The sequence below is a fragment of the Grus americana genome, chromosome 3 (assembly GCF_028858705.1).
Source record: "Grus americana isolate bGruAme1 chromosome 3, bGruAme1.mat, whole genome shotgun sequence".
Classification (NCBI taxonomy): domain Eukaryota; kingdom Metazoa; phylum Chordata; class Aves; order Gruiformes; family Gruidae; genus Grus; species Grus americana.
This window is the reverse complement of record NC_072854.1, coordinates 58,173,054-58,198,022: the sequence shown is the minus strand read 5'-3', so window position 1 is coordinate 58,198,022 and position 24,969 is coordinate 58,173,054. Positions and strand designations below refer to the sequence as shown.

Genomic DNA, 24,969 nt, shown 5'->3' with positions numbered 1-24,969 from the left:
TTTTCATTTATTTGTCATTTCCCATTTTTAACTAGAATTATACTTTATTCATCCTTCCGCATAGCCTGATGTTATTAATTTTTATCAGGGAATGGAAAAAGTCTAGTCTATTATTTGTGAGGAGAGAAAGTTTAATCAGTACAGAACCTGGCTGAGAATGAGATATAAGAGTTTCCCATTTTAAAAGGGCAGATTGGTCACGACATAGTTTTTCCCAAATGCTGAAAATGTGTTTAAAACTATGCCATTTGATTAACTTGTAAAGTCTGAGAGTAGCTAGCAAATTCAATTATGGATCCAAATTATGTTACTAAATTGGCCTAATTTTTAAAAGTGATGAATGAAGTGCATTAAAAGAAAGGGATAATAAAGGTCTAAAGAGGAATTGGCAAGGACTCTATTAATTAAAACTCAATGAACATATGCATATCTTTGTTATGTGAATGGGTGTGCAGCTAGAAATACATAAGAAATGCATAAAAAACCAACTTTATATAATGTTTACATTACACCAGATTTAATTTCCTACATATTTGAAATTGATTGAAATACATGTTTATGATGGCAAAAGATATTAGAAACCTGTTCCTAATATTGCAACAAGCAATAACTCTATTAACCATGTTAGGATGCAGTGCCTTTGCTGGAAGACAGAAAGCTGCTTAAAAACTTATCGAATGTCTGTGCAAGATATAATGATGCCTGGCCATAATAATGCCTTCTTTCGGTTCGGTCAAAGACGAAGGTGAGGAAGGGATTCCCAGGAATAACTGTGCAAGGTGCAGTGACAAAGTTGCTTTCTGAGAATCCCCTAGCTGTAGATGACAGCACGAGGCACAGAGTTGCAAGTGCTGTACCCATTGACCAGCTCTCAGAGGCACCCATAGCATCAGCAGCGATTCAATGGGGGTCACATCGGACCCTGCCACCGCCCAGGAGCAGGAAGACAGGAGGTGACTTAAAGCTGCAGAGTCACTGCAAGGACTCATGACTGTTAATCCTCTGCTATAACTTTCACCACTTGGATTCAGGCCGTATTTGGATTCTTACCGCCTGTGTTGGTGGGGTTTTATTGCCATCTGCCTTTTTCCAAGGATGGGAAGCACCTGCCCCAAGACAATTATTTGAAATGAGCACTGGTTCTGATGTGGATTTTCACACGCTCCTTGTAACCGAGAACTCAGTCTCTGTTCACAGGTCCTTTCCTGCACTGAGAAAGAGCCCATAAACCTTGTCTTGCACACAAACCATGTCCCAAGCCTATATCCGCATTTACAGTACATCTCTGTGTTAAGTAGAATGAGTATCTAAGAGCTGAACAGCCCTCCAGAGTATCTATCTTTCTATCTTTCTCCAATAACTACAAACTCAGCACCTTTGTTCGGCAGACTTGATCAGGACCTACATATCCATATCCTTTTCATCTAGCCTTCTTCCATTTTTTTTAATTATTATTTATTTTTATTTTTTTTTTTCTGCAGAAGCTTTTTCTCATCAATTGCTAAAAAGCTGGCACGATTTTCTGCAGCTGGTGAAGAAGAGTACCTGCTTGCACGCCTGTGAAGCACAGAGCTATCTCCTCAGGGACAGCCCTTTTCCGACAGATGCAGTGTGCAGCTTCTGCAAACACTCAATTACATTTTCAAGATGAGAGATTAGAATTTCAAAGGTTGTCACGAGCAGACCTCTAACTGTTCAAATTTCAAGTATTTTCAGAAAATAATTTCTTTTTCGTTTTAAAGGGTTTGTAAGAAATAAGAAAAATTGGGATGCTTCAAGTCCCTTGTGGGTGAAACTTAAATGATGGTACAGGGTGAGGAGATAGGATGCTATCTGTGAGGTGGGTCTTTTACATGACAGAGGCTGGAGATTAAGGGAGGGGCACAAACTGACAAAGCAAAACAAATAGGTCTTGTCAAAAAACAAGTAGAGGCAGTTTGTGTTGCACAGGTCAAATGTTACTCTAGCCAAATATTTCACAATTCATAGTACAACTTTTGACTGATAAGATTGTCACGTAAAAACCAGGACAGTTGGTAGCCTGTGAAAGGATGCTGCCTCCTGTCAAAAGAGTCCTTGATTCACCCAGTTTAAAAGCAGGAGCTTTTCCCCATAGTTATTCGGGCATCCCTGCTTCCTGCTTCAGAGACTCCATCTCCTGGAAATAGGCTGTCAGGTCCCATCTGTTTTTTTGTGAAGCTGCCAGCCCCCTGAGAGAGGGTCCTCCATTCCCATCTCTGCTCTGATGCTGGAAAACCAAAGGGGAATAACCTCTGCAATCTGCCAGAAATTGGTTTTCTGAAAGCAAGGACTCTGCTTCAGGGAGCTGCAATCTACCATACTTAGAGGAAAATTAGTTTTCTAAGTACAGTGCTTTCTTCTGCTGCCTGCTTCAGTCCTCCATCTTTGCCTATGCTCCTTCTCCTCACAATGCAGCTTGTGGGAGTTTAAGCTTAAATAACTCATTAACAAGCAAAATCCAGAGCCACAAAATTTCTTATTACGGCAGGTATTGTGAAGGGAAGGAAACAATGGCAAAGGAACTTTCAGAGACTCCTTGCCATTGCAATGACAGTAAAACTTTGCCTGAGCACTGAGCAGGCTATGGCTGGTATAATTAACAACTGTTATATTTGTCAGTACCTCGAAAACAATTAGCAGGTGTCCTAGTTGATATGACAGATTCATTAATCATTGGAAGCATTCCTTCAGATTGATTTATCAGTCAAATAATGGTGCCCTCACTATTGCTTTACAGAGGGCAATAATTTTACGCTGCCTATTATAAACATAGACAAAGTGGCATCCTGTGCCCCAAAGGACTTAGTGTCTAAATAACACAAGACAAACATACACAGTTCAGACAGCATGGGGCAAAAGCTGAGAAGAAGAAGGATTTGCCATGAGAACAAGGCAATAGAGAGTTTCAAAGAGGATTTTGGAGCAGGGAGAAGTTGGTAATCAGGGAGGAGTTGTTAGAAAACAGAGTATAAGTCACACGACTAGGAAAAAGGTTAAGGTTGTAGTCAGTCATTTACATAAACACAAACGTTTGAAAAACGTTAAAGCAAAACAGAAGGCTTCAGGGTGATTCAGCAAACATCTAAAAAGAGGGTGCAAGAAAACAGCACCATTTGGCAGGAAGAGCAAGGAAGACAAGAGAAAAGCTACAGAAATAAAGTCGTAAGTATAAACCAGTTTTAGAAGTGCAAAACTGGGCTCTTGGGAAATGATAAGAAGAGAAAGAGGCCATACAATTTAACGAGCTAGAGCATCCACAGTGAGCAGAGGAAGAAAGAAAAATGACCTAGTGTGCTGCATGGAAGTTTCAGAGGTGAGAGGGGGATTTTCAAGAGATTAAATGGTGTGGGATAGATGGGTTTTCTTGTGTTTTTTGGTTGTTTTGCTTTGTTTTGTTTTTCTTCTCAAAAATTAAGCACTTTGGTGCAAAAGTACTTTTGCACCAAAAAGTACTTTTTGGTACTTTTTTAAAGGATGGCCCATGCTCAGGCAAAAACTATTTCTCATGTATCATCATTCAGACCAGAGTACGATATTACCCAGTTATTTCATCGTGGGAACTGAATTATCTTATGGCTTCTTCTGAAACATTGTTCATTGACAGAGATAACGTTTTGGTGTTGATGGGCCACTGAGTTATTCTGCTGTCTATATCATACCTATATAACGTCTTTCCTGAATTTCTACACCTTAGTATCCAGACAGTACCGGCTGGGTCTGAAGCTGAATACAGCCAGAGTGACACAAGCCATAAATCTTGACAGTTTCTTTACATGTCACATTTATGCTCTACAGCACGCTGAAGATCTCTATATAGACTGCAGTGAGTTCTGCTTCATTCATTTCTAAGAAATACTGTGACTGTGAGGCAGTCAGCCAAGTTAGACATTATGAAGTTATTATATACATTCACACACATTTATGTGTATGTATGTTGTATATATGTATATTCTTGTTTCCTTCTAAACTTGCTCTTCTCTGCACTGTTTCTACCCTGCTACAACAGAGGATCACTTTGTAGGGATATTGAATACTAGTTCATAACTAGGAATAGGTGTCAGCACCCAGAAGCTTAGCTGACCTCAAACCACTTCCAAGCACAGCTAAAGGTGCTGTCATGTCCCCTTTCTGTCTAAGGAGTAGAGATGCAAGTGAAACTTGCTACTAAATTTTAGAGCAAAAGTACCGAAGGACTGGTCTAAAACGACGTCAGGTTCTGTCAGAAATTCCTAATGCTTAACATCTATTTGTACTTTAAATCTTGAGTACTCTTGCGCTACTGAAACTCTCTAATGTCTCCATGGAAACTTGATAGTTCCCAGAGATGGAGGGAAGATGTTACTATTGCTGGCAATATTTTTACTCAAGTTGTCTAGGTAAAAGAGGTATTTCTTTGCCTATCCTGAACGTCAATGTCTTTTGAAAGTCTCTGTCACATCAAAATGATGCAAAATTTTGTCAAAAAGTATACTCCCAAGATAGGCAATGTTACTAAAAAGCAAAACAAACTCTGAAACATTCGGATAATTAGTACACAGTTATTCAAAGGTATCAACAAGCAGACACCATTTGTATGAAAAGTAATTACTACAGGAAAAATGTGAGTCTGTAAATGTAGCACATATTGCTTTCCTATCCTTTTTATGTAATCGGTATCATTATGCTACCTAATGACACCAATTATTTAAAAATTAAGCACACAGTACTGCATGCTTCATATTTATTATATTCAGATGGAGTTGCTATCTGCAGCACTTCAGGGCCAGACATCCTTTAATAAATTCTACATGTGCCTTCAGTATTTTCTCTAGGGTTGTATTTTTTTAATGCTTACTCTTTTAGTGGGGAATCTCAGGCATGAAAAATTAAAAAGGTCAATTTTATGATGAAACACATGAGCCTGGATATTTTAAATGGCACCCTAGACTGCAGAAGCTAATTGCTTTTTGACAGAAGAACTCTCTTAAGTGCTCATGCTGGAAACAGGTTCATGCAAAAAGCAGGAGGCATCTCTGCTCTGCTTCCAAGCCTGCTGAGATTTGTTGAGATGAGTGACGCTGTAAAAAATAGAAGTCACCTGGAGCCTGTTAATATTATAATCAAGTGAAAGCACAATTACTACTGTCTTAATCCATCTGTCTGTATGCATCGGCTCCACTTCCAATCACCTGCTTTAGTCACAGGTGTACTATTATGGAGATGTTGTTGAAAAAAATCCAGCCCCATGCATGTTCCAAATTGCTGTATGCTCTTCCACGGCAGTCTGTCTGTCTCTAGCTTCAGTGCTGTCATTTGTCAGGAAGGAGAGCAAAGGCTCCGTGTTGCATGAAGTATAGCCAAAGTGCCTTTGTGTGTGGAGGCTGGCTGAATGATGCCCAAGTTTATGTTAACAGGTTGCAAATTTGACAAGTACCATTTATGTTAAATGAGGGTAAAAAAATCAAACGAGTGTACTGTATTCTGGTAACTCGTGTAAAGCTCAGTAATGTTCAATAGAGCCTATGTCACATATCTGGAACGCTAAGGTAGCTTTGGTAAACAAGTGTAAATGTATAGTATACGATGGCAGTTCTACAAGTACAGTCTGCCGGTATATGATACTTAGTTTCTGATTTCACCCTGAATGATATTTGATATTCTAAGTGATCAAATCAAGAGACAAAAATTAGACATGATAAAATCAAATTACAACAGCATCAACAATCAAGCAATAACAACTGCAACAAACAACACTAGTAGTACCTTTTAATTTAGAATAAGAAAATGCTAACTGAACTAAGGTAATGTTTTCAAATTTCAGTAGGCAAGCCATAGAGAGGAATGTTGAGTTGTTTAACAATTCAGGCATTTACCATTTCCAGCTGATAGGTCTTTTTCATGCGAAACTGAAGTCTCTCAGACATTCTTTGAAAAAAGTTTGAATATGAATTTCACCATCTGAGTCTTTGATTTGTTAGCTGTTGTGTGTAGAAAAATACCACATTCTAGGATTCATATTCAAAAAATCTTCCTATGTAATCACTGAGAGTCTTAAAACCCATTTTGAAAATTATCTGAACAATAGATTTTTTGAAGGTAATTTTAGATAGTGGAAAATGATGGTAGGTTCTTGTACACCTTCCTAAGATATTAAAAATAAAATTTAAAAAAGAGTTAGCTTTTCAGACATGATGATAAGTTAACCTCCGTGTTCATGTGCACAAACCAAGAGTTAAGACTCTAATCTTGCAGCACTTTAGCTTTTGACCCAGTATTTAGAAGACACAAAACATTAAGCTCCAAAATGCCACCGAATCACTCTATGAGGCGGTTAATGGTCTAATCGCTTTTCATATCCTCTTCAGAATTCCCCCTGAGACTTGTTCAAACCTTCCTGTGCTGAGTCGAGCTCTCTAAGGAGCTGTGGATCAAACAGAGCCTGTTGCTCTGAAGCGTGCTCGTGCTGAAGAAGGCACCTTTGCAAAGTTCAGCCCAAAGTTCAGAGGTGGTCTGAGATCAAACTCCCCAGATTAAACACTGCTCAAGTGCAGGGCACTGCTGATAGAAACTGTCACCTGTGGATGTCCCTTGTCTGGAAATAGGTGGGATTAATTTTGTTAGTCTAGAAGTACCTCAACTCTTGTTAGTATCCAAGTTGAGATTATACATATCCCACCATCCGAGGTGATTCCCAGGAAGTACGCAAAAGGATAAAACTTGGTACAACTTTGTAAACAAATCTGTTGGGTGGGTTTTTTTTGTTGTTGTTGTTGTTTACAGACAGTGACCAAAAAAAGGAAACAAAAAACCTCATTCTTTATTCTTGCTCATGTTCTTCTAGATTATTTTAATTAAAATGAATCGGCAAGTTTAAGGAGCTGAACAGCTGAACAAAAGGAGCATTTCAGGATAGAGAATGCAATGTACTGTGGTGGGATTTTGTTCATCCTTGATATTTCAAAATCATAGGATTAAGTGACTACTACTTCTGGTAATTTTTAGGCTGTTATAATCACAGTGAATCTCCCATCAGCAGTGCTATTTCCAAGATCAGAAAGAGACTTAAAATACAGCATATACTGCTTACTTATGTTTTACATATAGCCAGTATCATAATTTTTAATGACACTAACCTCTTTCAGTTAGTCAGAGCTTCACAACTCATAAAGGTGTAAATGTGCAGATGGCATTTGGAAAGGCCCTCGTACTTTAGAAAATGACAATTTTTTTAGTTCATGCAGTTTACATTCCTGTAAAATTTGCTGCATCGTTATATTCTGATCATTGCAGCAGGAAGCAATAATCATGGCAAGAAAAGAGCTAACAGCCGGGGGAAAAATCCTTTTCTTATGACACACAGTGATTTTAGAAACATCTTTACAAAACACAAAGCCACTGAAACCTAAAATGTAGGTTCAGACAGAGCACGAAACAATGATTTCAGAGATTAATGCCTTTGAAGACGAGATCAATTCATGCAGTTTGTAACAGAAAATGTTTGCGAGTCCACTGCGATCTTTGAAACGTATCTGGGTTATGTGTTTTGTGCAGTTGGTATCTAGCTGCAGCGAAATTTCTGCAGACGTCTCTAACGGGGAATCAGGAGGCTGCCATCTGAAAATGAGGCAAGCACCACCAGCTGACACAGCAAATGCCAAGTGGCTATTTAGCAGTGCCAGCTCACGCTAGACTCACACGGAAAAATACCTCCTCCCCTTCTCCCGTTTGTATCGAAATCTTCAGGAAACTAAATCACTTCCTAAAAGCAGGGATGGAGAAAGCAGTCTATTATTCCCTGACAGACCACAAAGTATTGTCCCTATTGACAATCTGTTTTGTGTAGTCAGACTGCAGAAGCAATAAATCCTATTAACCTGTTCAAAGTCAAATGAAGACATTTAGAAAACAGAACAGCTATTACATGCAGTGGTGAAAGAAGACCATATCAAAGAAAGGTTAAATGGATGCATCAGCTATTAGATTATACACAGTTACAACTGGAAAATTCCCCCCCTCCTCTCCAAATTCTCTTATCATCTGCTGTTGCCCTTCAGGATATTAATTATATCCCCCCAGTCTAACTAGCTGACCATTCAAATACTGTTCTCTCTTCTGTCAATGCTAATTTTCGAGATAAAAAAATCAATTTCATGCTAACAGGACTACTATGGAAAATGCTTATGTTATACTATGGTTTTACTCATACACACTTCCTCTACCCAAAACATATGGCATTTTGTATGTACAGACCACTCTGGAGATTTACTGTAATTATGTCATGATGTGCTTATTGTTATGGATTCGGCAGCCTTTCTGCATCTCTACCTGCTTTGTTCAAGAGCAGCTGCTAGCTTCAAGCTGTTGCCTGCTTCCGGCGGCAGAAGCTGAATGGAATGCTTTCTAGGGAAGACATGTTTTGAAGCAGACATGCTGACAATAAACCAATTCACTAGGGAGGCATAACATTGACTGGATAAAAGTCGAGTAATCATTCTATGATAATTTACCGAAACTGGGTGCAATTTTCTTTAAAATAAAAATTCCCTCTGCTGCTGATGTTGGACTTGGAGGCCTTTAACTGATAAAAGCGTGGCATTTGCTTTTATGAAGTAGCTGATCTTTGGAGATTCATTAAACCTCATTATTTCTTCTTATGCATAAGTGACTATTAATACTTACTTACTGAATGAGTAGAATGGGAAGAATGGGGTTGTCTGAGGCAAGGCTAGACAAGTCCTTCTCTTCCACCTACTCCCCCTGCTCATCATCACTGAATACGCTGAATTCAATTACTAAGGAAAGCCTTGGTAATCTCTTCGTAAAATGGTGAGTGCTTCAGATGAGACAGCCTGGCACCGCCTTGATTTCTGTGCCTGGTTTTTGTTGTAAATCAGCAGTGTACAGTCAGTCCACGCTCCTCCCAGCTTTGGTGGGAGCTCCCTGCGAGGAAGTCCAAAGGATCCAGCCCCTTGTTAGGAGCCACTTCCCAACAGAGCACCCACAGAAAACAGGGCTATTTGAACAGCAGTTCACCTAAATCAGAGACAGGGAATCGTATCTCGGTCCCAGATTTATTTCCCCTGGTCTTTTGGAGAAGAATATGTGGAAGGGGAAACATTTAAGGAATTAGGAAGAACAATAGGTGCAAAAATGTCAGAGATTCCTGTGCTGTGCTCTTGTTACACCCTCCTCGCTGGAAATGGCAGCTATTAATATTTTATAGACTTGAACCTCTGGGGTAGATTCCAGATGTCACTACTTGATCATTGTCTACATGTAAGGAAAAATAAGTGCTGTTGTGTCAATGTTGAATTCCCATCTATGGCAACAATCATTATCAGCAGACAAGTGCTCCTGTGGTTTTGCAGATGCTTTTTTTCATCAGGTTGTGACACATGTGCACACAAGACCGATCTGTTTGCACAGAACCTGGACATCCAAAAAATAAAGCAGAGGAAAATCCCAATATTTCATTATTAATTTGTATACATTAAGAAACAGCTATTTCCTTTACCGTGTTCAGAAAAGAATGGAGGTTAAGTTGGCAGAGCTCAAGAGCAGAGTTAAAAGAATGCTGCCTGCTGGGAAAAAAATCTGCTCTATTGGTTTTGAAAACATGAATCACTTTATGCCAATCAGTTTCAAGCAGTACTGAAAAACTGATATCTCAATGGTGCTGCAGTTTAGGTGAATGGTGCTGCTAAGGAGCACGTCTTGAAACTCCCACCAACATCAGTAGTGCACGAATGTGCTCTCAACCTGTCCAACCAATGCTGAAAATAACATCTATTAAAGAAGTGGTGAGAATTGGCTGATGTCTACTGTGAAGATGTGCAAAGAACAGATTACCTCTGATTTCAAGGGAGAGTCATTTTCTTCAATGAACCAATGACATTTTTCACTAATGAATATTACCTGTCATTTGAAATCTGGGCTTCAGGTGGCAGCTTCAGCAAATTTACGACAAAAAGTTATCTCAGACTCCAGTCTACTTAGAATTGCAACACTGCAGAAGTCAGAGAGCTAAGAATCCTTAGGACATGTCTACAGAGGATCTTTATTGCACACATTGTTTTGCATGCTACCTAAGCACTAAAAAATTAGGATTTTTTCCTACAAAGAGTGAATTTCCCTCCCACATTACTAGGTTACAGTTCATGTTCCTTTCCCGGACTCCAAGCTGTGGGGCCACAGCAAGACTCAAACACTAGTTGGAGATCTGGTTAGTGTTGGGATTACTACATCTCTAGGGAACACAGACTCTAAGTCTGTAATTGCCATGGTATTGTAAATGTACAGAAGTGTATATAGACATAGCAACAACTGAAATAACCCGGAGACTCTCTTCTGGCCTAGAGGCCAAATGGTATAGCACAGCTTGTGTTCACACAAATAAGCTCTTTTTATCCCCCAGAACAAGATGAGCAGATCCAAACTGGCTATCAGATGCTCCCTGGTTTGTGCTACTCCTGCACCCATGCCCCGACAAAGTCTGGGACAGTGATAACTGGTCTGGGGCAAATGCATGACAGGGACTGTAGCAAAAGTTAAACGTTATGGACAATGAATCACGTGGCAGTTTTTAGGATGCGTCCTGTCCAAGTATAAATGTACCAAGAAAGTCCAGAGCCCAAGAAGCCATCTGAGAAATCTAGCAGGAAACCAGGTACTATGTTAATTGTCACTTGCCTACACTTTAAATGAAGTTCATTGACACTGTTAAGACAAAAGATTTCAGGGCTGATGCATTTTCCAAAAGAATCATGTTTCTTCAGAAAATTCCCAGTCAGCTCTGCTTCTGAGATTAAATAAGAAACTTTGGCCATCAAAAATATGGGCAGTTTTCTGACCTCATTTTCTTGGCCTGCCTCGGACACTTGTTCCAAGGTTCCTAGGGTACACAGCTACCACAGAAAGCTAGGTACTTTTTTTCTGGAAGGCAAAACCTTATTATGCTCTCTGTGCTAGTAAATGGGGGAAAAAAGTTACAGAATTCACAATGCATTATTATAATTTTTATTTTACATACTCTAAACATAAGGGGAATCTAAATGCTTCCTAGATTTCCATTTTCCCTAGGCATAGTTAGTATTTTTAGTGGGGTAGCTGGCTCTACCAAAAACACTTGAGTTGTATTACAGAAATTTAGGAATCTATCATTGAGCCATATCAATACAGGTTCAGTTGCAGTTGCTGACATTGTTTATCTTTGGTGACCAGGTTTTCTGAAACATGGTATTGCAACCAGAATTGTCATAACTAAAGCTGCAAAACAGGTAATTCTACTTTTTTTATAGATAATGCTATACTTTCATGTGTTCAGCTCATCTTTTGCACAGAAGCTGTGCTAACAGTACACAAAAATGAAACATGAAGTATACTACGTAAAGTATGTTATACACGTTTCAATACAAATTTGAAAGCCTTACCTGAAAATCTGCCACAGTGCTAGCCTTTTTTGCCCTTTTTTTTTTAAATACGTTATTCTCCATAATGAAGTGAGGAAGTTGGCTGTGTGGTTTATCACTCCCTCTCTTATATTCAGGAAAAAATTACCTTAACTCATGAACTGAGGCCTCTTGCTTCCGAAACTGGAGGTTCTTTATGAGGTATGGAGCAAAATGCCAAAATAATAGCTGTCACATTTGTATATGGCAGAACAAGGCAGTACTGTAATATCAGCAAGAATACCAAGCATGGTGATACTGAGGTATATCTGTACTGTGGAATTTTTTTTATATTTCTAAGGAGCAGTGTTCATGTGTTTATTGTACCTTCAGAATCAGCTCAGGAATGAGGTTGGTGAACCTGGCACTTGACTACGAGTTTTCAGTGTGAAGAGGGATTCTTTTTTGTTTAATTACATGTTGTAATGGAATACTTATGATTACAGAACCTTGTGCTATTTATTGTTATTGCTATTATTCTTAATATTATTCCTATATCCAAAGCACGTGTAATTTGGTTTCTCTACCATGCAAATTCACTTGTAGAGAAAGAAAATAGAATGGACTAGGCTCTTTGTCGAGAATCTCTTCAACACATAAAAAAAAGCTGCAGAGGCTCACCAAATCTAGGTAAAAAGACCCCAATCCAAGGCATCTGACCTGTCTATAGCTGGGAAGTGTTCACATGCAGCTCTTATGCTATGACAGTGTCATAACAATGGTAACAGGACTGTGCTAGTACCAGAACTGAGGAATAATTTAAATCCCAGCTATGGGAGGAAGCAAGTGAGCAAGCCAGCATCACCAGTCTACACAGCACCACCAGCATCACGTAGCCCCAGGAGGACAGCCATGAGGCACTGAACCTGGGGAACCATAATCTCATTGCTGGATCGTATAACTATCTACCCTAAAGGGTCAGCCAGAATCAGAGTCCCCTGTGTGAAGGAATACATATGAGATGGTCAAAACAAATTCTCAGGAAACTTCCCTCAGGCCTCAAAGTAATGAGTCTAATGTTCAGCTCTTGGTTATCACAATTCCAATCCCCCACAAAAAATCACATTCACTATTTGCCTTTGCTAGTGCAAAACGATCCGTGAGGCAGAACTGCTTATTCCAGTCTCGGCTCATGCTGGTGCTGTTGCCTCTCATTCCATCAGGGAAATAAACCTCTCGGAGACAATCCTGTGTGCATTGGTCAGGTAACTCTATGTAAAGCTGTCTTCTCTCCGCTGAGTCGGAGCAAACTTGTTTTCAGACAATTACCATATAACTTAGCTTTATATGAGCCCAGTTCATTAAGAAGAGAAGCTTTTAGGGAAATGAATGAGTACAATTCTACTGACAAAGCTCCCTGCTCATTAAAAAACCGTTTATGCTTTGATGTGTACAATTCAGTTTTCTGCAAGGAGTAGTGAAGAAACGCAGGTAAAATTTGATAGAAGCAACAACAGATAACACGTGTAGGCATAAAGAAATCTCTTCTTACAGTAATCCTTCAAAACACTAATGACATATGCTCTAACATTATTGTCAAACAGAGAAACAGCAATATACTGTGCTCTGAGGCAATGTCAAAGATGCCTGAACCTGATGTTGCTCCTCTGCTAACACGGCACGACAATGTTATTAAATTAGCACTTTACAATGATTCATACCCTCTTCCCATTGTGCTGATTTTGCCCAGTTCCGCAGTGAAAAAACGGTCTTTCTAAAGTACCAATCTATATCATTAAGAATCAATTTTCTTTCAATCATTGTGTTGCCCTGGAAAGGAACTCCACCTTAATTAAATAATGTTATTTTTCCCCATTAGGTTCAAAGAGTCAAAACTTGATTACATGAGCTCTTGTCTCCTTTCTCACATATAAATATTCTCACCACTCCACAAGCACAGGAGAAGGCAGCTGATGTGCAAGGTATGTGCATGAGTGTATGTGTATGGAAGAGGTGGAGGCTGCTGTCAAAAGGGAGGTGGGGAAACAAAATTAGCAAGGGTAAATCTGAGCGAGGGCTTTTATGTGCAAGATGTGCTTCCTGCACAACGGAAAACCTTTGTGTTGGCTAGAAAAGAAAACGGCATCAGGCTTATTACTGCAAATAGATGTACTATATGCCACTTTTGGTAAGCACAAAGGAACTGAGGACTGGAAAATTAAGAATCCAGTGTTAGTTTACTGCTACATTTGAGGGTCAGATGTTTTGCAAGAGCTTTGGCTTTTTACATTAAGAGCAGGTAGATCTGATCTTTAGCTGCTTTTTTTTTTTTTTTTCTTTCCCTGTTTTGAGCACAAGAATGGGATATGCTGGTTTATTAGCAGAACCCAAAGCCTACATCAGCTGGTGACACTTCTTAAAAGATCAGTATTATCCATCTGAACTCAGTGAAGACCTTTAATACAGTACAAGTTCTTAGACTGTTCCTCACCCTGAGTTGTGGTAGCTCTGACAGAAGGACCTGCCTGCTTACTTTTCGCATTTCAACCTGGACAAGCCAGAACCAACTTATGTGTTGTTTGATTCCACTCATGCATGTTTTGGGACCCACAGAAACACCCTTTTGCTGTTTACCTCATTCTTAACAACATCATTAGTTAGGCAGTTTTTATTTTTCATGCATTCCTGTGATTACCTCCCTCATTTCCCTTGGCTTTGCTCTTTTGCCCCTCCTCCTATCACGCAGTCTGTCCTGCTGATACGCCCACCCACACGCTTTACACCCACTGCTCGCTTCTTTTAGTCCTGCTTTGTCATTTGCTCGTGTCTCTAGAGGAACTGCCAGTCTTTTTCTCTGCTCAGGTCTCATCAATGTCTTCCCAAATTTAACAAAAAAAAAAAAGAAAAAAAAGGAAAAAGAAAAGAGAGAGAGAACATACTTTTTTTTTTCCCTTGCAGAGGGTTTATTTCCCTTTCGTGCTCTAAATGTAGGATTTTTACAAGCTTTCTGTTCCTTTAACCTCTGCTGTCCTGTTGATGCCCTCTTGATCTCTCTCAGTGAGTCTCAGCTTCAGAGGAGCATCCTGCCTCTACACGTGCCATGTCCTCTCCTTGCTCCTGACCAATGCGCCTGTTTAGACTGAGCCCATCCGAAAGGTTACTGCAGACATGATTTTCCACAGCTTGCTTTATCGCATCATTTCTTCTCCTTAGTTTATTCCAGTGAAATTCAACTACTCCATTCACTTGCAAGGCTCTCTGTGGCTTGTCCCACCTGACTTGATCCCCTCCTGTCAGTGTGAGAGTGCACCACTGATGAGCCACAACCTTATTGTCAGCCACTTAATACATTTCAAACTTTCACACACTATCCTTTTTTGCTGCCTTTTAGGAGAATTTTCCACCAGATAATACAAAGTTTACTCATTATTCTGGTTCATAGCCCTTTTTAGGGCTTTTCTATAATGCCTACAAAAAATGGTCAAACAGGAGGTGCACTGAAACTGAGAATTAGTATTCCCTCTCTGTTTTCTTGTCTTCCCCCATTTTTTCCTGTCCGTACGGGTTGGCTGGCTTGTTTTGTACTTTGAAAGTTAGTTCTTTTGGACAGGAACTGCTGCTTTGCTTTGCTATCATACTGTCCTCAGCACTGTTGGGGGCTTTTAAGTGATATACTCTTAGAAACATATTTGAGTGTGTGTGTCTCGAGTACAAATAGACAGTCCAGTACAGAAATTCCTATGAGAGTACACTATTACTCACTACTCCCATCTCTCTACAAGGACATGAGACTATTTAATGTCACCTGTACTATGCTAACATTAAGGATTTTAAGAGTACCCTATTCTAATTATTATTAATCCTTGAGAGAAGCAGGGAACATTAATGCTATTCTACTGTTTTAAGTGCTTAAATACATATGCAGACCACCTTTCTGTAATATTTTATTGCCTTGCAATGTTTAATGGAATTATCCTGGCAACATCGTTCTGAAATATTTAACAATGGTTGTTTGTATAGTACAGACAATAATTGGCACGAATTAAGCACCCTACCAAAGGTCATACTGTAAGTCTGCAACAGAGCAGAGATTTTGAAGCTGGCATCCTAACTGCATAGCTGTATTATTGCATCTTAATAATACAGTTATAGTTCATGATGTTTTAAATCAATCTGACAGCATCAGAGCTTGAAAGGTATTATGCATGACGCAGACTTTGCAGAATCCCAAATAGTATACATTTACCGTAACTAGTATGGATGGATAATTACATATTACAAATTTTAAAGCATGAAATAATAATTTTAATGATTGCATGAAGCATATACTCAAGTATAAATACAGGAAGGAACAAAAAGGAATTAAGATTAATATACAGCACATAAAAGTCAGTGGACAGGATCACTATGAAAATGGTCAATACTTTTATGTAATAGTTTGCCTATGGTTTTATTTATTTGGTATGCAAGTTACCATCAATAATGTAGATACAGTACATAAGAAATGCTTTTCCCCCACTCGTTTTACAGGAATAATATTACACAGTTCATCTTTTTGAGGGCTATATAACTAAAAACCAAATTGGCTAAGGTGATGCCTTCACATTAGTCTTATTCACATAACTCGGGCACTTAGTTCCACTAAAATCAATAGACTTGTGAGTGTGTAAGTGAGGAGTAAGAGACAAGCATAATAAATACTTTTAATCCTGCATTGGCAAATTGATATGTAATTCTGTCACACTTACCTCCAAGGCTGATCTTTTATTTGCATATTTTCAGAGTTTTGATCTACAAATGGATTTTAATTTGTCAACTTTTGCAAGAACAGCCTTGTGGGAGTGGGGGCAGGTCATGCATAATCAGAGTAAAACACAGGCAGAAGGATGAGGCTTTGGGCAACGTAGTCTAGCGGAGGGTGTCCCTGCCTGCAGCAGGAGGGTTGGAACTAGATGGTCTTTAAGGTCCCTTCCGACCCAAACCATTCTGTGATTCTATGATTCTATGAAGGAAAAGGTAGAGAATCTGAGCTTCATTTCTGTATGAAATGCAATTACCATTATTATAATATCCTTGTACCGCACAAAGGCCTTACTGTACTGGGTGCCATCCACATTTAGAGGCTTTTTGAGAGATCCAAGAGATCCCTATCTATGCAAATAGTACAGTGTCTTATAAACTGAACATGAAAAATTTAGGCATGCTTTCCTCTCTGCAGCACTTGGGAAGAGGCACAGAGAGGTGAAATGACTTTCCCAAGAACATTGTAGTAGACCTGGAAGCAGAACCCACTGACCTGAACTACAGCTCAGGGCCTGAACTGAAAAGATTTCCACCTTCTGTTATAAGACAAGAGTTCAATAAAAAGTGCAAATGAAGAAAATTGTATGTGGCATCCGTAGGTAGAATTAGACATTGATGGGTGTGGGTGCCTGTCAAACTGTGAGCTTGTCACTTGTTTTTTAGCTGTGTGACCAAGAAGTTGGGATGCATATACTATTTATACACAGAGCCAACAACCACCTTAAGCACTGACCTTACATACCAAGGTTAGTAGGGGTGTGTACCCTGCACTGTATACCCTCGCCATGGTGAAGTGGCAGCTATACCTCCTATCATTTAGGGGTGGGTGGGAACTTTCATTCAGCCTCCGCTCTGTAAATATTATACAGAATGCTACTCAAATTTCAAAAACCAGTAGCAAATCAAATCTCCATTAGTACCACTGACCTCATTCTTTACCTGAAACAATTCTCTCCAGAGATCAGTAATTTAAGTATATCTATCCTTGATAACCTGGTAGTCCTGAAAATGAAATAGCTTCTCTGATGTAAGCAGCAAGAATCAATAACCATTAAGCACATCGTAAGGACACTTTAATGTATGAAGCATATGGGTGTCCAAGTCATGCCATCACTAGACCAGTTCACTTTGGTAATATGTAGGCAGCAAGGACAGGCAGAGTTGTGGTCCTTGCAGAGCACATGGGATGGTTCAGGTGCTCAGATGTCATAGCTCTGTAATTGGGATTTCCCTGGGAGAGGAGACCTGAGTGGAGAATTTCACTCAGTATGTAGGCACAGGCTGCATTAAGGGTTATTTTTGTGCAGCAAAATGAATGAATTAGCTGTGGCCAAAACTATGCATTTTTTTCCTCCATGTATCAGCACAGCATTAAATAAATTACTGTTCCTGTCAAAGTGCACTGAAGCCAAGATCTCACCTTTACAGATTCAGCTATGATATTCGCCATGAATTGGGGAGGGCAGGAAAGAAGGGAGTTGTTCCGTAGAAATACCTTCCCCACCCGTTTTCCCAGATCCCAGAGTTTCACACAAAGCAGAACAAATCACACCCTTAGCAGTTCTGTTCAGTTCCACACAGCTGCGTGCTGCAGGTGGTGCCCTAAAAATATGTTTGTTTATTTTGCAGCACTGCAGGCTGCAAAGCTGCACTCAAGAATGAAATAGATTCCCCTCCCTCACATTCTCCCTTCTTCACTCTGAACCCCTCTCTCTTTTTAACTTTCTGGAAGAAGATGGTAAGGCATAGAGATAAAGCGATAACTATGTGGCTCAGTCTCAAAAGAACAAAATGGGAGGTATTAGTATGGAGCAAAGAGTAAATACTGACAAGCATGGTGTGTGGCACTGAGATTTTGGTGGTGTACCACTTCAGAGTGGCAACTACCACAATAATTGAGTGAAAAATCAGTGGATGTTTTTCAAAATAGATTTCCATAAACATGAAAAAAAATCAGAGAGCGACTCAGCAAGAAGTAATGTGCTGACATGGGAATGGCTACAAGAGAGGCATAAATGTGCATTATATGGTCATTTTTTTATATCTGTGATACAAGGATTGATTTACTGATAGGCTCTACAGAGGCTGCAGTCTTCCACAAGCATCACCCAATGCACTAAGTCCTCTGTGTCATGGGGCAAAGGAGCAGTTGTGGCTGCTTTGTAGCCCCTGTTATCACTGTTGGTTATTCCAGCCCTGCTTTGCACATTTTCTTGTACACATTCATTCTCAAATAATTTTTCCCCATTTTGAAGATTTGATAAACCATGACCATTCAGCTGGTCAAAGTATAGAGACCATCAAACTGAATTTTCTGTTACTTCTTCAGTGTGAGCTAAACTAGCAATTTTGTCCAGTTGTTTGTTTATCCTGAGCAAAATCCATTCCTCAGAAGTTGGCAAAATATCTATGCATCATCACATCTGTCTCTTTTTAGTCTCTAAGGCTGGTATTATGCAATGAACACCATCACTCTGCACACTAGGGACTCTCCTGACCTTTGGGATCATTTAATCTTCCAGTTCCTTTAATTACTACTTTGTTTAAGCAGCAAGAGAAATGAAAATTCTCCAAAATTTCACTCTTAAAGACCTAAAATCTGTGTTAATTTGCACAAAATTAGCAGTAGCATTTGTATGGTTCACAATCTGGTGCTGTTTGCTTCCAGGACACGTTCCCCTGGGGAGAGAAGGTCTCCTGGAGACTATGAGTCTCCTCAGCAGAGTATCTGCCTGCAATCCTTGAAATATTCCACAGCGTACCTTGAGACTTGCTTTTTAGAAAGTAGGGGGTTTATAGCTTTTACCTTAGCTGTCGTATTCTTTCCAGTAAGTAATCCACAGCAAATATCACATCTGTGTGAAGCCTAACCTTCTGTAGCTGGATTCCTTGTGAGCTTATTGGCAAGCTGAACAAAATACACTCAGTATAATGTTTTCAAAGACTGATATAAGTGGTCCTCAGTGAAGCTGAATGTCTTTGTAACTTTTTATCTGTAGACAGCAGAAAACATCCTTAAAAACAAGCTGCAGTGCCACCAGTTTGTGAAAAACCCAAGATCAACATTAGCTTGATCATTGTGAACATACAGAAATACAAATAGAAAGCAAGTAACCAATTTGTAGCTTGCAATTTATAGTTTTACAGTTAAAATGCAATATTCACTTAAGTGCCTATAAAAGAAAATCGGAAAGAAAGATTAATTTTTTTATACTAACTGGAGATAAATCTGATCTAAGACTTGGGCTTATTGAAAGCTAGTTTGCTCAAAACCAAGCTGTATATGCTCTTCTAACTTTGTGTTATATGTCACTGAGCAGTACCAGGTAATTCCTCTGTTTCTCACCACATTTAATAGGATAGTGAATTTATGCTAGCATTTCTATTTGAAAAAGAACCCCATGCTCACAACCAGAAATGTGAAAATGATGTAAACAGTAAAGTTGCAAGCACCAGGTTTGGAAAAATGACCCATATTTATACTGTGTAGCTCTTTACCTGTTATAATTACATTTACAGTAACATGAATGGAAATATAAAACCAGCTATAGTTGGCAATAGCTAGTGGATTACCAATGATTTGTTATTCTGAATCATTCCCTTGGCTTGCAAACAATGACCTTATCTAGAAACACAGGTCTATTTAGGCACAGACACAGAAAAAAACCTTGTTGCATCAGGAACAGAATAAAGCTTGAACTATATATACCTTGAGTTTCTTGTTCATCATTCATTACATACAAAAAATAAGGCAGAAAAATAAGCCTGGACATCTCTTTTGGAGGGCTTGAGGGTAGGGTTTTCTAAAGGTTGTCAATGATTGGAACAGGCTGCCCAGGGAAGTGGTTGAGTCACCATCCCTGGAGGCATTTAAAAGACGTGTAGATGTGGTGCTTAGGGACACGGTTTAGTCTTGGACTTGGCAGTGCTAGGTTAACGGTTGGACTTGATGATCTTAAAGGTCTTTTCCAACTTAAATGATTTTATGATTCTATGAGTTAAGCTTGAGTGATGTGCTGGTTTTGGGTGGGGTAGGGTTAATTTTCATCATAGGAGATAGTTTGAAGCTATGTTTTAGATTTCTGCTGTGTTGATACACAGAGATGTTTTTGTTATTGCTGAGCAGTGCTTACACAGAACCAAGGCCTTTGCTGCTCCTCACCCCACCCCACCAGCGAGCAGGCTGGGGGTGCACAAGAAGCTAGGAGGAGACACAGCTGGGACAGCTGACCCCAGCTGACCAAAGGGATACTCCATACCATATGACGTCATGCCCAGCATATAAAGCTAAGGGGAAGAAGAAGGAAGGAGGGGTGTTCAGAGTGATGGCGTTTGTCTTCCCAAGTAACGGTTACACGTGCTGGAGCCCTGCTTTTCTGGAGATGGCTGAACACCTGCCTGCCCATGGGAAGTGGTGAATGAATTCCTTGGTTTGTTTTGCTTGTGTGTGCGGCTTTTGCTTTGCCTATTGAACTGTCTTTATCTCAACCCACAAGTTTTCTCACTTCTACCCTTGCGTTTCTCAGCCCCGTCCAGCCAGGGGGAAAGTGAGCTAGTGGCTGTGTGGTGCTTAGTTGCTGACTGGGGTTAAACCACTAGAAGCGCTAACAGTTGCTTGAAAATAAAATTGTAAAGCTATTTTAATCTTATTTACTTTTTCATACTGATTTTGTTGCACTTTTCTCATTATCTCTTTTGCACCAGCTGTAGCTTGTCAAAATTGCCAGTGTGAACTATCTGGAGAAAGGGCTGCCTTTGTCTTCAGACCTATCTAGTGCCTGCCTTGCTACCTACTCGGTCAGGGTCCTTTTGCTCTGCTACAACACAGCAAGCTGAGGAGCATGGAAAAGACCTGGAAAGGCTCCACTGAAGGGAGGTAGCTGGGCTTTCAGGTGATCAGCCACCAGACTTTTACACGCAGAGCCCCCGCAGACATGTATTGACACAGAGGTATATTGCCCTGAACTCACCTGGTACTTGGCCATTTAAAGCTAGGCTGGGGAATAGACAGATGGAAAAGCTGATAACTTTTTGGATAGCTGAGGGCCACATTATATATTATGGGCTGTCCAACCACCTCACATTAACTTCTGGATCTGGCTAAGAAAATTTGCTGTCTTTTGCCAGCATGGTCCCTCTTTGATCAAAACTTTGGAATCTCTTGAACAAAAAATTTATATAGAGGGAGTCATGTACCCAGGCACTGGTCCAGATTTGTATGTATCGTAACAGTTTTATTTGCAGTCATATATCTCCACCTGGGCATAAACATGTATGTATCACTAGAGAAAACATAAAAATGTAGATTGTCATTCACTGTGATTAATTCAGTGTTTATGTCATCTTTTCTCCTAGGTCAGAGACAACACAAGGCAAAATGATTAGTACAGGTAAATATATTTGGACAACCTAAGAATTTCCCCCAAAACAAGCTGTTGTCATTCATTATAAATTTTCCACAGAGTAACAGTGGATTCTTATCCTCCTAAAAAGATTTAAAATTTCTGGTTTAGAAGCAGTACAAAATTTTGTTCTTTTGGGAAGAACCTTTCCCATTCTCCTCTAATGCATATTGATTAATATGGTTAAAGAAAAATGGATCAGTTTTGAGTCCTCTGAACTGATCAGTGAATCTATTTTTACTGTTGAAAATTTCTCCTTCATTCTGGCTTTTTAATTTGGCTTTCACAGCAATAGCTGTAACTTCTTATTGTGTCACAGCTTATCCTATAGTGTAATTTGAATGTAACCTGTTATAAATGATTTGTGGCATGGTGCATGGTCAAAATAGAGGTCAGGAAAACAGTGTGTCATGTCAGAAGTTCTCACAGCAATAAACATGTATGTTGGAGCTTTTCGTGTACAGGTGTCTTGAACAAGGTGCATGACAACAGAATTTCATTAGAAAACTAACACTCAGAGTCAAGGTTTGTGAATGAATGCCACAATACTCCACTATTCTGGTAATGATGTTCTGCAAGAAGAAATTTAGAAAAGGTGGTGGAAATGAAGCTGTCTGTAAACACTTACTGCAAGGAAGATCTGAAGAGAACTGTGAGCCACTTCTATGTACTGATATTCAAGAAAACACCCCGAGACAGTGATATAACGATGATCCTCTGGTGCCCAGTCTGGGGCTGGGGTTACTGAGGTCACGGTGCAGCCCGGCCCATTCTCCATCCACCAAGAACGATGCATTGAGATATTAAAGGTCAGAATGAGATCTGTTTCCTGCAAAAGAACAAGTGAAGAATTAATGTGCTGGGATGATACTCCGGTATCAAATGCCTCAGCAAGAGATTTCACAGGATGCGTAAAGAAGCAAAGAGCAGCTATAAAACTGCATTGTCACATGAAATTTAGTGGAGCTTGCCTGCAGCAAGCACAAGTAGCTGTACCTTGGCAGGCAGAATTGTGTTGGAGCAGAAGAATAATCCTGCAAGTCAGGATCTGTTCCTAGACATTATGCCCAGACTATAGCAGTCATTTCTGTTACATTGTCCATTTTCCTGTGGAAACCATAAGGGCTGATGGATGTGCACATTTACACAGCAACCCTCCTCTGCTCAGTTCCTAGAAATACAGCCCATGTTTCGGTGACCTGGTGTACCAAACTATACAAGAGTCCTCAGGAACCTTCATAGACTTTAATAAGTGTGGGTCATCTGCAAGGAGTTTTGTCTCATGGACCTTGTTGAGCAGACCTGTGGTAGCTCTACTGAAATGTTGGAGAAGATGTAAAAAAAAGGATTCTGTACAATTGCTTACAAGGAAAACCTCTTTGAAATGCCTCCCTCAGATTTCTAACTTCCTAGGAGTCTGTAAGGAAACAGCTAGAGAGCGGTGCCTTGTCTGAAGACTGCTTAGCTTGTTAAAAAGGAGGGGCAAAGAGACCTGCAACCTTTATATCCCACGCAGCTAGTGCAATGGAGTAACTAGTCAGCCATGTTTTCTATTAAGATTGCATTTATAAATAGTTCATAAAGGATTAATAAATGATTAATATATATCATAAACAATACTACGGATATGACTTTCATAAATTATACTTGGTTGCACATTACTTGAGGGTGTTATACACAGTTATAACAAAACTATGGACTTTGTGGATTCTGTAATAGCCTACAGTGTTTACCAACCCTTTATAAATAATTTACAAGTGTAACCTCATTGTAAAGTGTGACTATCTAGTCTGTGTGCACATGTGCTCAGTCATGCAAAAAAAAATTGCTTTTAAGTAATGTTTTTGTAGAGCCAAACTCTCCCCACACCTAACCTACATTTTTTCAGCCTGTTGATTACATTAATAATTAAATTTCTCATAAAGATTTTAAAATGTAACTATTTAATTAGGTTTACTGTGCCAAAAGGAACAAATAGAATGCCATACTGTAGCAGATATGTTGTGTCCACATTTCCCTCCCTTCAAAAATGTTAACTTTTTCAATCCCACTTTTTTGCCTTTTTGGACACCATTCAGAGTAACTCCGTCCAGAGAGGTTTTGGATAATGTCGTGACCGACACATAAATCGATCCATGATTACACTTAACACTGTAGAGTAGCTGAATGTTTTTTTTTTCTTTAAGTTGCAATTCTTGTCTAGAAGTGTAGAAATTTTGTACATTTAAAAAAAAAAATCAATTATTACCCTGTATAAGCACATCCAGCTATCAGATGGCAGCAAGGACCATAAATATTTTTGTGATGAATAAATACCTTACATTCTCCAATCCTGCAAATAATAAGCTGTATGAGTAAATGTGTGATGCTTCACATGAATTTAGTTATGCAACTGACTTCAGGCTTTTGAAGGTGATCAAATCAACAGTGAACATTTGCATAAACAATGCAAATTTTCCAAAAATAGATATATTTACCTACGGCTAAAAGTCTTCTCCCCCAACAAACCTCTCCTTCCTCTGGAATACTCCCAAAGCTGCTACTCCAGTGTCTGCCAGATGTTTCTTGGAAATGGGCATTTTTACCTTACATCCAAGCCAGAAGACTATTCTTCTTTTTGGAGTCAGGGCTGTTACGGCCCCTCTGTAGTACACTGGCCTTCTCACCTGGTGTAAGAAGTTGCAGAATGGGTATCTTTGGAGTTACTTTGCTTAAAGTAATAGACTTATTCCTGAATGACTAAAACTGGAATCCATCGTGTTATTGTCAGAAGACCTTTAAGCCATTCTAGTTACCATGGAAAATTCTTAACCTCTAGTCTCTTATCAGAGACACAGCATGAATGAATAGGACTCATTGTCTGGCTCTATTTTATCATTTACAATACCTTCAGAAGAATTGTGATGGACTGAAGATATTTTTCAAAGTGCAGACAAGGGATGAAAAATGTATTCCTTGAAAAAGAAAGGGATAAACTGGCTTGCATGAACTGAGTATTTGTTATGCACCTGCCAGATGAAGTTAAAATGGATCAGGGGGAGCTAAACATAAGGATCAAAACTGGGCTCTCTGGTTATAACATCACTGCTCATAGTGATAGTTATGTTTGCTTACAAAGGGTGCAGTGATCCAAAGCTGTAGAGGTTAAAAGCATAAGTAAATTTCCAAGTTACACAGGAAATATAATCACATATTAAAATATTTATAACTACATACATAAATAAAACTTAACAAAGTCCAGCTTTCTTCCATTCCTGACTTTATCTCCAGATGATTTTCAGAAAAAAAATTTGTATTTAGAAAGTCCCTTGCCCTCAAATCATCATTTGGCAGTTAAGTTGAATGCTGTTGTTAGGACTAAATAATCTTGGTCTTTT

At 39.4% G+C, this 24,969-nt stretch overlaps 1 protein-coding gene across 1 annotated transcript in view; it reads right to left on the bottom strand.

Annotated features, from left to right (window-relative positions):
- NKAIN2 (sodium/potassium transporting ATPase interacting 2) overlaps positions 1 to 24,969 on the bottom strand; it is a 566,373-nt gene that overhangs the window by 61,400 nt on the left and 480,004 nt on the right. The window contains exon 4 of the mRNA XM_054822311.1: positions 22,221 to 22,421. Within this exon, the coding sequence (XP_054678286.1) occupies positions 22,221 to 22,421 (201 nt within the window). The remainder of the gene's footprint in view (positions 1 to 22,220; positions 22,422 to 24,969) is intronic.